We start from the raw sequence: 17221 nt of genomic DNA, 5'->3' as shown, positions 1-17221 counted from the left end.
CTGTTTCTCAGGGCTGAAATGGCTAACGTGAGGGGGCACAGGTTTAAGGTGCTTGGAAATAAGTACTGAGGGGATGTCAGGGGTAAGTTTTTCACACAGAGAGTGGTGAGTGCGTGGAATGCACTGCCGGTGGTGGAAGTGGATACAATAGGGTATTTTAAGAGACTCTTAGATAGGTACATGGAGTTTAGAAAAACAATGCGCTAGGGAAATTCTAGGGAGTTTCTACAGTAGGTGACATGGTCGGCAGAGCATTGTGGGCCAAAGGGCCGTAATGTGCTGTAGATTTTTATGTTCTTTTTGGGGCCTAGTTAGAGCAATAAGAATAGATTGCAGAGCAGTGGCGTGCTCCTCCTGCACGATGTAGGAGATCTGATTATACATATATGAGAACTCTATCTAGACGCAGCTACTTACAGATTGGGTTAGGTACTAGAGGTGGAACTGAATATCCTATGGCTCATTTGATAAAATGAGGAGGTGTTAGACAGGAGCTGTCACACTGAAGTTGCAGGAAGCAGGTAGCTGAGTGACTATCGAGAGGGAAAGGGAATAGACAGGAAGTATAGAGTATTTTTATGGCCATTCACCTCAATAGTAGGTAGACAGCTTTGGATTCTCTGGGGTCAACACCCAGCAGGTGAAAGCTGCAGTAACCAGGCCTTTGGAACTGATTCTAACTCTGTGGCTCAGAAGGGAAGGGGTGAACTAGGAGTGCAGTGGTGATAGGAGATTCCATAGCAGACAGGAGATTCTGTGGATGTGAACGAGGCTCCCGGTGGTATGTTGCCTCACAAGTACTAGGGCCAGGGACATCTCCGATTGGGTCCACAGCATTTTTAAGGGGGAGGGTGAGTAGCCAGAAACCATGGTACATATTGGCACCAATGACAGAGTTAGGAAAAAGGATGAGGTCCTGAAGAGAGAATATAGGGTGCTAGGTAGGAAGCTAAAAAGCAGGACCTCAAGGATAGTAATCTCTAGATTGCTGTCTGTGCTATGCGCCAGTGAGGATAAGAATAGGATGATATCAAATGAACGTGTAGCTGAAGAATTGGTGCATGGGGCAGGGTTTCAGATTTGTGGATCATTGGGATCTCTTCTGGGCAGGAGAACCCATACAAAAGAGACAGGTTATGTCTGATCTTGAATGGGAATCAATTACCTTGTGAGCAGGTTTGCTAGAGCCGTTAGGGAGGGTTTAAACTAGGTAGGCATGGGGAAAGGAACCTGAGTGATCGAGCTGAGAACGGTGCAGTTAGTGTAAAGGTAGGAGCAATATGCAGAGAGACTGTGAAGAAGGATGGGTATGAGAAGGCATAAATGCAGACAGTTGGATGGATTAAAATGTGTCTGTTTTGATGTAAGAAATATCAGGAAGAAGGATGATGAACATAGAGCATGGGTCAGTACATAGAACCACAACATTGTGGCCATTATGGAGACTTGGCTGTCACAGGTGCAAGAATGGTTGCTGGATGTTCTTGAGTTTAGATGTTTCAAAAGGGGAGGGAGGGAGGTAAAAGAGGTTGGGGAGTGGCATTGCTAATCTGGGATGGTATCACAGCTGTAGAAAGGGAGGACACCATGGAGGACATGTCTGCTGAGTCATTGTGGGTCAGTCTGAAACAGGAAGGGAACTATCAGCCTATTGGGAGTATTCTATAGACTCCCCAATAGCAACAGAAACACAGAGGAGTAGATTGAGAGGCAGATTTTGGAAAGGTGGAAAATTGATGTTGTTTCTGCACTTGTATGGTTCTGCTGAACATCGTAGCAAAGCTACGTGGGCACCAAAATGTATGGTGGCACTTGCGGGCTGCCCCCAGTAATCCTTGGGCGTGTTGGTTATTAATGCAGCTGGCACATTTCACTGTATGTTGCGGTGTACATTTGATAAATAAACAAATCTGAATATGGAACTCTGCTCATTGTGATTTTTTTAAATAAATGGTGTGGATGAGGAAGTGGAAGGGTAGGTTAGTAAGTTTACAGATGATGTGAAGGATGGTGATGTTGTGGATTGTGTAGAAAATTATCATAGGTTACAATAGAACATTTGTAGGAACAGTGCCATGTTGAGAAATGGCAGATAGAGTTCAAGCTGGAATAGAGACAAGTGATTCATTTTGGAAGGTTGAACTTGAAGCCAGAGTACAAAGTCAATGGCAGGATTCTTAGCAGTGCAGAGGAACTGAGGGATCTTGGGGTTCACACTCATAGATTCCTCAAAGTTGCCACGCAAGTTGATAGGGTGGTTAAGAACATGTTGGCCTTCATAAATCGGGATTGAGTTCAAGAGCCACAAGGTAATGTTGCAGCTCTAAAAAACCCTAGTCAGATCACAAGGAGTATTCTGTTCATTTCTGCTCACCTCATTATAGGAAGGATGTGGAAGCTTTAGGGAGGGTGCAGAGCTGATTTAACAGGATTAAAGACCATGTATTATGAGGAGAGGTTGAGCAAGGTAGGAGTTTTCTCTTTGGAACAAAGGGGAATGAGAAGTGACTTGTTAGAGGTGTCAAAGGTCATAAAAGGCATGGATAGAATTGACAGACAGCTCCTTTTACCCATGGTGAAAATAGTTTAATTTTAAGGTGAATGGAAGAAAATACAGAGGGTAGTGTCAGAGGTAGATATTCTACATAGAAATTTGGAAGCACATGCAACGCACTGCCAGGGGTTCTGGTAAAGACAACACATTAGGAGATTTAAGAGACACTTAGATAGGTACATGAATCAAAGAAAAATGGAGGGCTACGTGGAAGGGAAGCATTAGATTGATCTTACAGTAAAGATCAATCTTTTACAGTTAAAAGGCCAGCACAATATCGTGCTGGAAGGCCTGCACTGTGCTGGACAGTTCTATGTTGCAAAATAAGAGACTGCAGGGAATTTAAATAGAAAATGATGGCACAGATAACATACCAGAAATAGTGGAGAACAGCAGGCCTAGAGTGAATAAGAAGCTGAATGAAATAATACAGGAGAAATTAATTTCCAGCATTGGATGACTTGATTCACTGGTTGTCAGCTTACAATAGCTCATATATTCTAAAATGGTTCTACAGATTGAGAGGTGCAACTATACCATAACAACATGTTTATCTTGTTTATTCTGCACATCTTGGACTCAAAAAGCCCCCAATTTGTCAATTCCCCTTTTATTAATCTATGTTGACTCCCCACCCCAACGTCCACAGGTATATGAAAGGAAATAAACAGCAAGAGCTGATGTGTGTCCCTGAAAAACAAGAGCAGTATAGAAATGGCAGACGTGAAGCAAGTACTTAGTGTTTGTCGGCATGGAAGGACACACAGAAAACACTGAGGTGATCGATGACTAGACAGTTTTCTCCTACACCAGAAAAATCTCATTCTTTTAATATTTAGTATGTTACTACTTTCTTAATGATAGATTCCAACATTTTGCCTATTACCAGTGGTATATAATTCCCCACTTCCTCTCTCTTTCCTTCTGAAATGGCAGGGTTACATTTCCAATCTTCCATTCTAGAATGCATGGAAGTTTGAAAGATGGCAACCAGTACAATCATTATCACCAACAAGTTCCTAATTTGCAGATTTAAAATGACACAAACAAATAGCTGGCAGTGTCTTACCATTTATAACAAACCAATTCTTGCAGGTGTTTTCGGCTGAGGTTACCCATGGCACTTCGATTATTTATACCTGGGTGATTGACAACCTGTCAGTCTTTTCCTACACCGGACAAACCTACGCGGTGATTTTTAAACGTGCTGCTACCTACAGGTTGAAGGTGAGTGATATTTTCTTGCTCCTAATACTTGAGTGAGGTGGAAGCCTCCCATGCAGTATGGGTGAGTACAAAGGACAGTAGAGGCTTATGGCCTGAAGCGCTGGACTTGAGGGGCCTGAAAAACTGTATTGACCTGTTTCTCTGGTTCTACTCTTCTCTCTATCTGTACATTATCTCACTCACAACCAATTTTCTCATTCGTTTTATCTCACCTCTTCTCTCTCTCTCTCTGATTGTTCCACCATGGTTTTCACTAGGATGTCTCCTTTCTCTCTGATGGTGTCTCTCCTTTCTATGATGGTCTACATTTTCTCTCTGAGAGCTCTCTCTCCCTCTTTTCTGTCTCATTGTTCAATTCTATGTGCTGAATTATTGTTCTCATCTATTAATCTCTTGCTCCTTTTACATTCTGTTGATTGGCTACTCCTTCCTTTACTCCTACATTCCACTTCCCAGATGTTTTGCTAGTAACTCTTGACCTTTCACACTTTGTGCACTGACCCACTTCCAGTAAGCAGCTGGCAGTTGCAATGATGCTAGGGGTTTAGTTTGTCATAGGTTTCATCTTTTTTGGATCATAACCCCATCTGTGCTACTCAGTTGAGTATGCCATTCACCTGATTTCTGACAACACACACAAAATGCTGGTGGAACATAACAGGCCAGGCAGCATCTATAGGAGAAGCACTGTCGACTTTTCGGGCCGAGACCCTTCGTCAGGACTAACTGAAAGTACTTTCAAATCTCTTAGTATCTCTCCTTTCAGTTAGTCCTGACGAAGGGTCTCGGCCCGAAATGTCGACAGTGCTTCTCCTATAGATGCTGCCTGGCTTGCTATGTTCCACCAGCACTTTGTGTGAGTTGTTTGAATTTCCAGCATCTGCAGATTTCCTCATGTTTGCACCTGATTTCTGAATTGGATTCCAGCCCTGTAACTCATTAAACATCTCATATCTATTGATAACCATCATCATCATTATGTGCCGTGTTGTTTAACATAGACGATCATGACCATGATTGTTTGTTCTTGGCTAATCTTTCTATAGAAATGGTTTCCCATTGTCTCCTTCTGGACAGTGTCTTTACAAGAATGGTGACACCAGCCATTATCAATACTCTTCGGAGATTGTCTGCCTGGTGTCAGTGGTCACAGAATCAGGACTTATGATATGCATCAGTTGTTAATACAACCATCCATCACCTGCTCCCTGCTGATAATAGCATATCATGAAAATGTACCATATCCTTCAATAGAGTCCAATCTATTTCCAACTGATACCTGTTGCTATTATATCAAATGTCTTGATTGGACCAACACACAGTTGTGTATCAAATGTTTTACATTTAATTCAACTGAATATTTTTGTTTTATGGCAGCCTGTCATTTCTTCATATATAGAATATTTTTATATCCTATATATAAACCACTTGAATCCTCAACTAGATTCCAGCTTACAACGTTCTTTGCTACTTTGTAACAGGTGACGGCAGTGAACCCAGTGAGCAGTCAGAGTGTGACGACCAAGCTGGTAGCCGACACCATGCACCCGCTAATGGATCCACAGTTTATTAACATGACCAACGTGATTCTTGTTAACAAGCCCCAACTCTTTTTTGTCACAGTTAAAGCGGACAGCTTGGCAGAAGTTACCTTCCGGTGAGAACGAAAGCTTGCATAACTTGGAAAATTATCATAACATGTAGCAGGGTGCAGTGAAAAAGTTTATCTTGCCTGCCATCCATAGAGATCATTTCATCACAACTGTGTCCTCAAACAATCCAACGAAAACAATAAACAAGTGCAGAATCAGTGGTACAGTAAGAGAGAAAGTACAGACAGTAGGATACAAGACTATACTGAATAGAATTCCGACAGAGTCCATTTTACTATACCAGGTGACTGTTTAATGTTGTTTAATAATCTTATAATGTGCAGATGCGTACGTGTGTGTGTGTGTGTGTGTGTGTGTGTGTGTGTGTGTGTGAGTCAAGTCACTTTTATTGTCATTTCGACCATAACTACTGGTACAGTACATAGTAAAAATGAGACAACGTTTTTCAGGACCATGGTGTTACATGACACAGTACAAAAACTAGACTGAACTATGTAAAAAAAAACACAGAGAAAGCTACACTAGACTACAGACCTACACAGAACTGCATAAAGTGCACAAAAACAGTGCAGGCATTACAATAAATAATAAACAGGACAGTAGGGCAAGGTGTCAGTCCAGGCTTCGGGTATTGAGGAGTCTGATAGCTTGGGGGAAGGAACTGTTACATAGTCTGGTCGTGAGAGCCCAAATGTATCGGAGCCTTTTCCCAGATGGCAGGAGGGAGAAGAGATTGTATGAGGGGTGCATGGGGTCCTTCATAATGCTGTTTCCTTTGCGGATGCAGCGTGTAGTGTAAATGTCCGTGATGGCGGGAAGAGAGTATTACGTACCCCGTAACTGGGTCACTTACCAGCAAAGATAGAGAGGTCCGTTGAAGCCTGATGGGACTATTTTTAACAGCATTTATTGATAAAAATACACAAAAATAATATCAATGCAAACATACAGATAATATACGTCATCAATACTAAATCTAAAGCGCGGGTATAATAATAATCAATAAGAAATAGCTCTATCGTTGTCTAGGGGATAATGTATTGTCCGATGGAAATATAAAAGTCACTCAAGTTCATTCAAGCTGTAGCTTTTGGTTGGAGAGAGAGACGGAGTTTAGAACTTGCCCATTTTCCTTTTTATGATGTCGATCCTTTGAAATATCGTCGGTGTCCTTTTCCTTTTAGCTAAGCCGTCTTCCGTGGTCAGTCCCACCAATTCCGAGGCAAATGGAAAAGGACGCACGTGGGCTTTCCACTGGCTGTCGCTTTTACGCTGTCACGGGATTTCTAGCGTGTCTCCTGGTGCGTCTGAAAAGGGGTTGTTCCCCAGACCCTCTTTTATCCTTACTCACGGGGTCTCAGATGTCAATCAGGTTGGGAGGATGCCATCCCCCCAACCAGCCCATGTTGCTCATTCCTTGAGGACGTCGATGAATAGTACAGTGCTCAATACACAATTCCGTCTCCAAGAGACAATGGCCGTTTCCCGTGGCTTTGTATCATTGAGGGGCCAGGACATTCCAAACCCCCTGTGGATTCTGCGTCTCTCTCTAATTTCCTGGGTCTCCTGACCTGAATTAATAGCGATCTTGTGATTCTCAAAAAGGAGGGGGCTACTTTATACCCTTCGGCCCCTCAGAGTTGGGGCGCAGGCATAACAAGAGACCCCGATGATCTTCTCAGCTGACTCACTATCCGCACAGGGTCTTACGATCCAAGATGGGGCAATTTCCGAACCAGGCAGTGATGCAGCTGCTCAGGATGCTCTCAATACAACCTCTGTAGAATATGATGAGGATGGGGGGGGAGGGTGGGAGATGGACTTTCCACAGCCTTCGCAGAAAGTGGAGACGCTGCTGGGCTTTCTTTGCTTATGGAGCTGGTGTTGAGGGACCAGGTGAGATTCTCCGCCAGGTGAACACCAAGAAATTTGGTGCTCTCAATGATCTCTACCAAGGAGCCGTCGATGTTCAGCGGGGAGTGGTCACTTCGTGCCCTCCTGAAGTCAATATCCATCTCTTTTGTTTTGTTCTCATTAAGAGACGGGTTGTTGGCTCTGCACCAGTCCGTTAGCCACTGCACCTCCTCTCTGTAAGCTGACTCATCATTCTTGCTGATGAGACTCACCATGGTCGTGTCATCGGCGAATTTGATGATGTGGTTCGAGCTGTGTGTTGCAGCACAGTCGTGGGTCAGCAGAGTGAACAGCAGTGGACTGAGCACACAGCCCTGGGGAGACCTCGTGCTCAGTGTGATGGTGTTGGAGATGCTGCTCCCGATTCGGACTGACTGAGGTCTCCCAGTCAGGAAGTCTAGGATCCAGTTGCAGAGGGAGGTGTTCAGGCCCAGTAGGCTCAGCTTTCCAATCAGTCTGAGGGATGATTGTGTTGAATGCTGAACTGAAGTCTATGAACAACATCCGAACGTATGTGTCTTTTTTGTCCAGGTGGGTTAGGGCCAGGTGGAGGGTGGTGGCAATGGTGTCACCTGTTGAGCGGTTGGGACGGTACGCAAACTGCAGGGGATTTAGTGAGGGGGCAGCAGGGTCTTGATGTGCTTCATGACGAACGTGTGTACCAATGTGTGTGTGTGTGGGTGTGTGTGTGTGTGTGTGTGTGTGTGTGTGTGCGTGCGTGCGTGCGTGCGTGCGTGCGTGCGTGTGTGTGTGTACCAATGTACCAATGTGTGCATTTGGTGTGTGCATGTGTATACCAATATTTGCATTGTGTGTGTGATATTTGAAAGATGGCACTACTGACAGCTTTTCATCACCAACAGTGAAGGCGGGTAGGGTGGGTGGGACACTGGTACTCCACTGGCAAACCACTTCTGTCTTGGTGGTATTGACAGTCAGCCCCATCCTGCTGTACGCTCTCACCGCCACAGCAAGGACAGTCTGAAGATCCTCTGGAGTATGGGCCACAAGAGCACAGTCATCTGCATACTGTAGTTCCAGGATCTGTTCTCTACGGAGTTTGGTGGTTGCATGGAGCCTCTTGATGTTAAAGAGGTTGCCATCTAATCTGACGTCCACTGCCACACCGATGCTGTCCTCAATCTCATTGTTGAGAAGCTTGGTAACACACAAGAGGAAGCGTTAAAGAGCACTGGTGCTAGCACACACCCCTGCCTCACCCCTGTGCGTATAAAGAAGGGCTCAGACTCTTGTCCTCCTATGGTCACCCGAGCAGTCAGCCCATCGTGGAACTGGTGGAGGCTGTTAACAAATTTATTGGGACAGCCAAACCTGAGGAGGACATCCCATAAGAGCTCTCTTTGCACAGTGTTGAATGCTTTGGAGAGCTCGACAAAGGCCATAAACAGGTCCTGATGTTGATTCCAGCACTTTTCCTAAAGCTGCTGGGCTGTGAAGATCATGCCGGGCTGTGAAGCTCCTGTTCTTCCTAAATCCACACTGCGATTCAGGCAGCATTGACTCGGTGATGTTGCTGATGAGCCTCTGAAGCATCACCTTAGCCAGGACCTTTCCAGCAACAGAAAGGAGTGATACGCCCCTACTATTGCCGCAGATGGCCTTGTCACCCTTGTTCTTATAAATGACAACGATGTTTGCATTCCTCCATTGCTCTGGGATGTTCTCACCAGTCCAGGCCTCGGTGGTTTGCCAATGGAGTACCAGTGTCCCGCCCACCGTACCTGCCTTCACTGTTGGTGATGAAAAGCTGTCAGTAGTGTCACCTTTCAAATATCTGGGGAGCATTCTCTCTGAGGATAGTGGCATTGACAATGACATCCAGAGCCACATTAAACAGGCATCAGCTGCCTTTGGGAGACCTCGGCGTAGAGTCTTTCAGAACAGGAGCCTTTGTCCCTGCACAAAGGTCGCTGTATACCAAGCGGTCTGTGTCACCACTCTCCTTTATAGCTGTGGAGCTTGGGTAACCTACAGCAGTCACATCGAGTCCTTGGAGCGCTTCCACATAAGCTGCCTTCAGCGCATCCTGGGAATTACCCGGCGTCCGTGGGTGCCTCACACTGAAATACTTGTAAAGACCAACTGCAGAAGTATTGAGGCCATGATCACCCAGCGTCAGTTGCAGTGGCTGGGGCACATGATAAGGATGCCCCCATGTCTGCTACTCCACAGAGTGTCATACGGCCAGCTACATCATGGTCAACACTCAGCTGGAGGGCTGAAGAAGCGCTATAAGGATCAGATGAAGAATGCTTTAAGGAAGTGCAAGATCAGACCTGAGGACCTGGAGGATGTTGATGCTGTCTGTAACACTTGGTGACAGCTGTGTAGGGACGGGGTTCATATTCTGGAGATGGAAAGAACAACTAGAAGACAGCAGAAGAGAGCCAGGAGAAATGCAGCCGTGGTTGCCATCACTACCACCACTACCACATATACATGTCCCACCTGCAATAGAACTTGTGGTTCCAGCATAGGACAGTGTAGTCATCAAAGATCTCACCGTTAGAGGAGTGGACATCGTCATCGGATTCCAATGGACAACCAAAGAAGGGGAGGGAGAGAGGGAGAGGGAGAGAGAGAGAACGAATACCAATGAGTACATTTGTGTAGTTGTAAGCTTATGCCACTGGTCTTTTTTATTCTCTGTTCAGTTTGACACTTTTCTTCATTAGATGGAATTTTGGTGATGGCAGTGCCCCAGTGACGCATTCCACACCCTCACAGCTGTCCTCTGCCCTGGCTGAGGGAAACCATGATTCTGCACGCCGGAACCTACAGAACTGCATGAACTGGACATACAACGAGCCTGGTAAGGACACTGTCTTAGTATTACATTTTGATGTATTCGAGATTTGTAAACTTCACTCTTCATATCGACATAGTGGTACCCATTGAGTAAACAGCAACACCGTACATTAGTAGTGAGTAATCCTGCCTTGTTGAATACACAGTGGGCAGATTTCACAAGGTTTTAGCAGCAATTTTGCATGGAAGTGTATGTTTTCAGTAAGTTACTTCTGTAAAAAGAAACATATTATTGTTTAGTTGGCTGCACTTAAATTTTTGATTTCTAAAACGTTTTAACACTTTATTTTCTGTTGTAATAGTTTTCAAATGTTTCTGATTGTAATAGACATTCAGAAACATTGAAAGGCTTGACAGCATTGACTGATGGTTAAATTGGGGTTGGTACTTTGTTGTCTCAGAGAACTATAGAATCAAAAGATTCTGCTCATTGAGTCATTGTTGGCTCCTAGCAGAGGAACCGTTTGAATCTCTACATTTCCTGGCATGGTCTAGGGGTGGTGGAGAAGGTGGAGTGGACAAGGAATGGAGTAGAGGGAATTTCTCTGATGGAATGAAGTAATATGCCAATTAAGGAGGAGTTAATGTGAAGGGAGTTAAAGTGAGTTATCTAAAGTTGGACAATTTGAGATTCGATCCTGCAGGCTGCAATGTATCCAGACAAAAGATGAGGTGTTGTTACTTGACCTCATGTTGAACCTTGATGTAGCAATACGTTTTTTTTGTAAGATCGATTGGCTTGGAAAATGGAAATGTTACAGCACCTCAGGCATGATACAGAAACCTGGTTAGTGAGTTACTAAAATAGTTGCTGTTTGTGGAATTGAAGGTGGTTATTAAGAATTAGAGAGATCTCCTGAGTAAGTGGACTGAGGAATGGCAATTTGAATTTAATTCAGATAAATGCAGGTATGGCAGTTTGGGAAGACATATAAGAGTAGGTCTTTCACAGTTAATGGGAGGGTCCTAGGAAGTGTAGAAGAGATGGACCTAGCAGTATATGGAGATAGTTTCCTGGAAGTGGTAGTATATGTTGATAGGATGGTGAAGGCAGCTTTTGGCATACTGCCTATCATCAGTCAGAATATGGAAGTTGGGATGTTATGGTGCAGTTGTACAAGATGTTGGTGAGGCCACATTTGGAAAATTGCGTTCAGTTACAGTCACCTTGCAATAGGAGAGATGCCATAAGCAGGGAAGAGGAGAGTTACAGTGATTTTTTTTTTTGGGGGGGGGGAACTGGGTTATAGAGGTTTGCAGCTAGCAATCTATTGAAACAGAGGTGTATAAAGTCATGAGCAGCATAGGTATGATGAATACACTTGGTCTTTTTCCCAGGTTTGGGTTAGAGGGCATAGGTTTAAGGTGAAGGATTTAATAAGAACGTGAGAGTGATTGAGCTGTCAGAGGAAGTGGTTGAGGCAGGTACATCAACAATGTTCAAAAGACACTTGGACAGCTACATGAATAGTAAAGATTTAGAGGGACTAACTTAGATGGGCATCTTGGGCAGCATGGAAGAGATGGGCTGAAGGGTTTGATGACCTGATCATGTGTTTCTCTTTTGTTATGTCTACCTGCCTCTCTTTGCCGTCTCTTTTCTCTTTCTTTCAAACACTGCCACTATTTCCCTCCCCCTCTCTCAAGTCTCACTCCTTTCTGTTCCCCATTCTGTCATGTCACGACTTTGCTTGGCACCATCCTTTTGAACTTTCTCAAATGGGAAGTTTACATCAGTCCCCCAAAAATCATTGGAGAGCAGTTGTGTAGAAGCACCAGAATTCTACCAATAATTGAAATGGTGTTTTTCTAGGTGTCTACCACGTGGAAGTGGAGATCCATGCTCAGTGGAGCCGTGTGATGACCAGCATCCTTGTGTATGTCCGTAGCCTTCTATTAGACCTGAGTTGTGACCTGGCTCCAGACCACCCTAGTGTCAATGGGATTGTTACATTTGAAGCCTCCCCTCAACCCTTGTCCAATGAGATATTCTACACGTGGAACTTTGGTGATGGAACTCCTGCAGTTGAGGGGATGAATGCCACCATGTGCCACCGGTTTAAAGAGAAGGGGGTTTACAATGTCTCACTGGTGGCCGATAACATGGCCAGTGTATTGAGCTGCCATGTGGTGGTAAGGGTGGAGGAGAAGATCACTGGCCTTACGGTGACCATCAGTGGTCAAGGGGAGGTGAGCTCCCCAATGCTGGTCCATGCCAAGACTTCAGCTGGGACCAACATACTGTGGACCTTTGACATGGGAGATGGCAACTCCTTCGGCAACCTGACATCAGCCACCATCTCCCATACGTATGCAGCCGAAGGGAGTTATACCATTACCGTCATCGCCAGAAACGCAGTCAGCTCAGCCAGCCGATCGGTGGTTGCCCAGGTCTATGTATTGAGGGTGGTGAACATCACAGGTCCAGGCTGCATGGCCTCAGGGAGCCAAGTATCCCTCCAGGCCTGGCTGACCAGGGTGGGAAATGGAACCCGCTTCTGTTGGAGCTTTGGAGACGGCAGCCCATCCCTGGTTGTGCTGGGCAGTTCTAGGGCTCACCACACCTACGCCGCTGCTGGCAACTACACCGTCACACTTGTTGCCAGCAGCCCCTACAGCAAGGCCCACCAGCAAGCTACTGTCTGCATCCAGGCGCCCATCATTTCTGTCCACCTTTCGGCCAGCCACTCCTCAGCGTTGCTGGGGGAGCAGGTGCAGTGGGTAGCCGAAGTGGTTCCCAGGGAAGATGAATGGCATCCTTACGAGTACCGATGGGATCTGGGGGTGTCAGGATCCTTCTGGTCCGGTGGTAGGGAGGTGACATTCAGCTACAGCCAGGCAGGTATCTACCTGGTCACGGTCCACCTCAGGAACCATGTCGACCAGCAAAGCAGCTCCTGCTCACTGATTGTCCAGGAGAAGGTTGGGGACTTCACCATCTCCCATGATGGGCATGGTCAGCAATACCTCTCCCTGAACAAGACCTACACTTTCCACCTTAGCGGGGCTTTGGGCACAAACTCCACCTTCCGCTGGGACTTTGGCGACGGCACTGTGCCGAGACTGGGTCAAGGACAATTACACATATATTGGAAACCCGGCCCATACACTGTCACTGTTGTTGGGGAGAACCTGGTCAGTCACCTAGAGAAGCATCTGAGCATCCGGGTGGTAACGCCTATCACAGAGCTTAGCATTAGTACCCAGCGGTCAGCAGTAGAGATGGGAAAGGATGTAGTGTTTGCCACCCGGCTGGGCACAGGTGATGGGGTCTCCTATTTGTGGGCTGTTCAGGGAGAACGTGCCCAACACCAGGGATCCTCCAATTTCAAGTACAATTTTGAAGAACCTGGCACTTATGTTGTAGAAGTGACAGCAAGAAATGAAGTGAGTGAAGAGACAGGAGCCATCACTGTTCAGGCTGTGGAGAGGATCCGAGACCTGGAGATATCCAGCAGTGACCTGATTGAGGGCAGTTTTTCTGCCACCGGAGAGGCGTGCCTGCTGCATGCACACCTGGCCCATGGCTCCAATCTGTCCTATATGTGGATTATCAGTCGGGGTCCTGTCAAAGTCATTACTGGTCAAGGTTCGACTGTGGTCTTTCAACCAGAGGAAGCTGGGCATTACCTGGCAGTTTTGGTGGCCAAAAATGGTCTCGGAGAGGCCAACCAAAGCAAGGAGATCTTTGTGCAAGAACGTATCCATGGAATGGAGGTTACTGCATCAGCACATGAGGTAGTCACGGGACAACTGGTGCATCTGAAGGTGGCTGTCATTTCAGGGACAGATTTGCAGTATGAGTGGACCATTGAGGGAGATGAGAATCACACCAGGACCAATACCTCCACACTGGCCTACCTTCCCACCTCTGCAGGGACCACAACGGTGACGGCAGCTGCCTGCAACAAGCTGGGGTGTGCTGAGAGCTCATTGACCTTGAGGATTCTGGACCCCATTTCTGAAGCTAACTCCTCCACCATGGGCAGGTCACCCTTCTTCCTTCTGCCACCCAATGCCACTACTTTCCTCCATGGCTTTGTGGGCACAGGCACTGACATAGCCTGGGAATGGAGTCTATTGGGAGACAGAGGTATCCAGACCTGGCAGGGGAACCATACCACGGAGCACGCCCTCGGGAGAGTGGGTGTCTGTCTGTTGAGTCTCAATGCCTCCAATGGAATCAGCTGGGAATGGGTCCACCATGACATCGCGGTTCAAGGCTTGGTAATAATGCCAAACGAGACAGTCGCTGGGGTGGTGGATGCTGTTGCCTTCAACCTGTCAGTGGAACAGGGTAGCATCGTACGCTTTGTCCTCTCTATCCCCGTCCTGGAAACGGCTGCTTGGCTGCCCAGGGACACCCACAGCCTCGCCTTCTTGCAAACCAGTCGGCAATGGCCAGCGGTGGAGGTGCACCAAGAGCTGAGGATATGCGCCAAGCTGTGGGCTGGTGGGGCTGCCAGCCTCATCTGGTTCTTCCAGCTGCCCGGTTCCTCCGACTGCCGCCTGGCCGGGCCCAGCGTCGCCTACACACCTGGCACTGCCGGGCTGCTCACTGTCCGCCTGCGGGCCGCCAGCAGGCTAGGATCATTGACTGTCACCCAACGCTTTCGGGTGCAGTTGCCGGTGGTGATGGCAGCGGAAGGCCTTCGGATCAACCGCACTCCGCTATTAGCGGGTGAACTGGCGACCATCCACCTACCGGCAGCTGGGGGTAGCAATGTCCAGTACTGGTGGGACTTTGGGGATGGGGATGGGACCTTCGTTAGTCAGGGCTGCACAGCCCAACACCGTTACAGGGCTGCTGGCCGCTACACCGTGCACGCCCGAACGTTCAATGAGGTGAGCGTGACTGGGGTGCTGAGGTTGTTGGTCACGGTGCTGCCACAGCCCAACTGCCAGGCTCCAGCTGTCCGCTTGGTGCAGCCACCCCCGTCTGTGGCCAGAGCCCAACCCAGTTACTTTGAGGCTGATGTTGAGCTGACCGGGTGCACATCCTACCCAGTTCACTATCTCTGGCAGGTGGTAATGGGGGCTGACTGCCACAGGCCGGGTCACCACCGACCCCTGCCTCTCCCCACTGTCCAACTCAGCAAGTCATTGTTGACCCTTCCTCGGCTGGCCCTGCCCCTGGGCCCAATCTGCCTGCAGGTCACGGCAGCACTGGGTGGAACTCAGCTGCATGGGAAGGCAGAAGCACTGGTCCAAGTGGTGCGAAGCAGGCTGGTAGCCATCATTGAAGGGGGTGCACGCCGAAGCTGGGCTATACACCAGGACCTGGTGCTGGATGGTTCCCAGTCCTATGACCCAGACATCCAGATGCGAGAGGAGGACCACCTGGTGTACAGCTGGCACTGCAAGAGGCAAATCTCAACTTCACTGGACAGACGGGGGAGCACGGTAAGGCAAATCTCAACTTCACTGGACAGACGGGGGAGCACGGTAAGGCAAATCTCACCTTCACCGGACAGACGGGGGAGCACGGTAAGGCAAATCTCACCTTCACTGGACAGAAGCAGGGAGCACGGTAAGGCAAATCTCACCTTCACTGGACAGACGGGGGAGCACGGTAAGGCAAATCTCACCTTCACCGGACAGACGGGGGAGCACGGTAAGGCAAATCTCACCTTCACTGGACAGAAGCAGGGAGCACGGTAAGGCAAATCTCACCTTCACTGGACAGACGGGGGAGCACGGTAAGGCAAATCTCACCTTCACTGGGCAGACGGGGGAGCACGGTAAGGCAAATCTCACCTTCACTGGACAGAAGCAGGGAGCATGGTAAGGCAAATCTCACCTTCACTGGACAGACGGGGGAGCACGGTAAGGCAAATCTCACCTTCACTGGACAGACGGGGGAGCACGGTAAGGCAAATCTCACCTTCACTGGACAGACGGGGGAGCACGGTAAGGCAAATCTCACCTTCACTGGACAGACGGGGGAGCACGGTAAGGCAAATCTCACCTTCACTGGACAGACGGGGGAGCACGGTAAGGCAAATCTCACCTTCACTAGACAGACGGGGGAGCACAGTAAGGTAAATCTCACCTTCACTGGACAGACGGGGGAGCACGGTAAGGCAAATCTCACCTTCACTGGACAGACGGGGGAGCATGGTAAGGCAAATCTCACCTTCACTGGACAGAAGCAGGGAGCACAGTAAGGCAAAGTTCAGCTCCTTCACCGGACGGATGTTGGAGCACAGTAAGGCAAAGTTCAGCTCCTTCACCGGACGGATGTTGGAGCACAGTAAGGCAAAGCTCACCTTCACTGGACAGACATGGGCAATGGGGCTAGTGGTAAAAACGAGAATCCATTTATGACTTCTCTATTCCCCTCGCTCACTCCAGCCTCACACCCAGGGAACGTATTGCTCTCCATACCAATCCCACCTTCACTATCAAGCCTGCAGACAAGGGTGGTGCTGTTGTAGACTTCCAAGTTCCCTGTGCTACTCTCTGCACATGGCAGAGTCATTGTGTTTAGTCAGTCAGATTTGAAGGAATATCCAAGTAACCCCACTTATCCACTCTACATTTGGTCCTCGGGGCGCTTATCCCATTCACTTTTGAAGATTAACATTGGATTTGTTTGCACCAGCCTCGGGTGATTTTTAGATCCTAACTGCTAGTTGGATAAAACAGTTACTTGAAATTCATTGTCAACATCAGGAAAGTAAAGGGCCTGGAATGGGTCAGTGTGTGCTCTGAGCCTGACCATACCACGATGTCCTGCAAATCAAGCATGGCCATTTCCTATTATCAGGTAGAGTGAGGCGAGAAATGAAAAGCAGAACCAATGTGGGAGAAAATATTTGCGAGAATTGTCTGACCCCTTGGGGAAATCAAGCCAGTCTAGAGATCAGACAGGACAAATGGTACCTGTGAAACTGCCTGTCCTCTGTCTGATGAGAACTCTTTCTTAGTCAACAGATGGAAAGGTGTGAGGCTGTGGGTATGATGCTGACTATCTTATATCAGACCTGGCTTAGATCAAAATCTAGCTGAGAGAGTCAAACTTTTGTCCATTCAATTACCTCTGAAGGTGGTAGGGGCGAAGGAGAGGGGTGAAACCTGAGTG

The 17221-nt window shown here is 47.6% G+C and overlaps 1 protein-coding gene across 1 annotated transcript in view; it reads left to right on the top strand.

Moving 5' to 3' along the window:
- pkd1b (polycystic kidney disease 1b) overlaps positions 1 to 17221 on the top strand; it is a 192884-nt gene that overhangs the window by 31572 nt on the left and 144091 nt on the right. The window contains exons 6-9 of the mRNA XM_073026674.1: positions 3650 to 3781; positions 5263 to 5438; positions 10005 to 10141; positions 11951 to 15582. Coding sequence (XP_072882775.1) covers positions 3650 to 3781; positions 5263 to 5438; positions 10005 to 10141; positions 11951 to 15582 — 4077 coding nt within the window. The remainder of the gene's footprint in view (positions 1 to 3649; positions 3782 to 5262; positions 5439 to 10004; positions 10142 to 11950; positions 15583 to 17221) is intronic.

The sequence above is a fragment of the Hemitrygon akajei genome, chromosome 22 (genome assembly GCF_048418815.1).
Source record: "Hemitrygon akajei chromosome 22, sHemAka1.3, whole genome shotgun sequence".
Lineage (NCBI taxonomy): Eukaryota > Metazoa > Chordata > Chondrichthyes > Myliobatiformes > Dasyatidae > Hemitrygon > Hemitrygon akajei.
The sequence above is the reverse complement of the archived record's forward strand: the minus strand, read 5'-3'. Positions and strand labels throughout refer to the sequence as shown.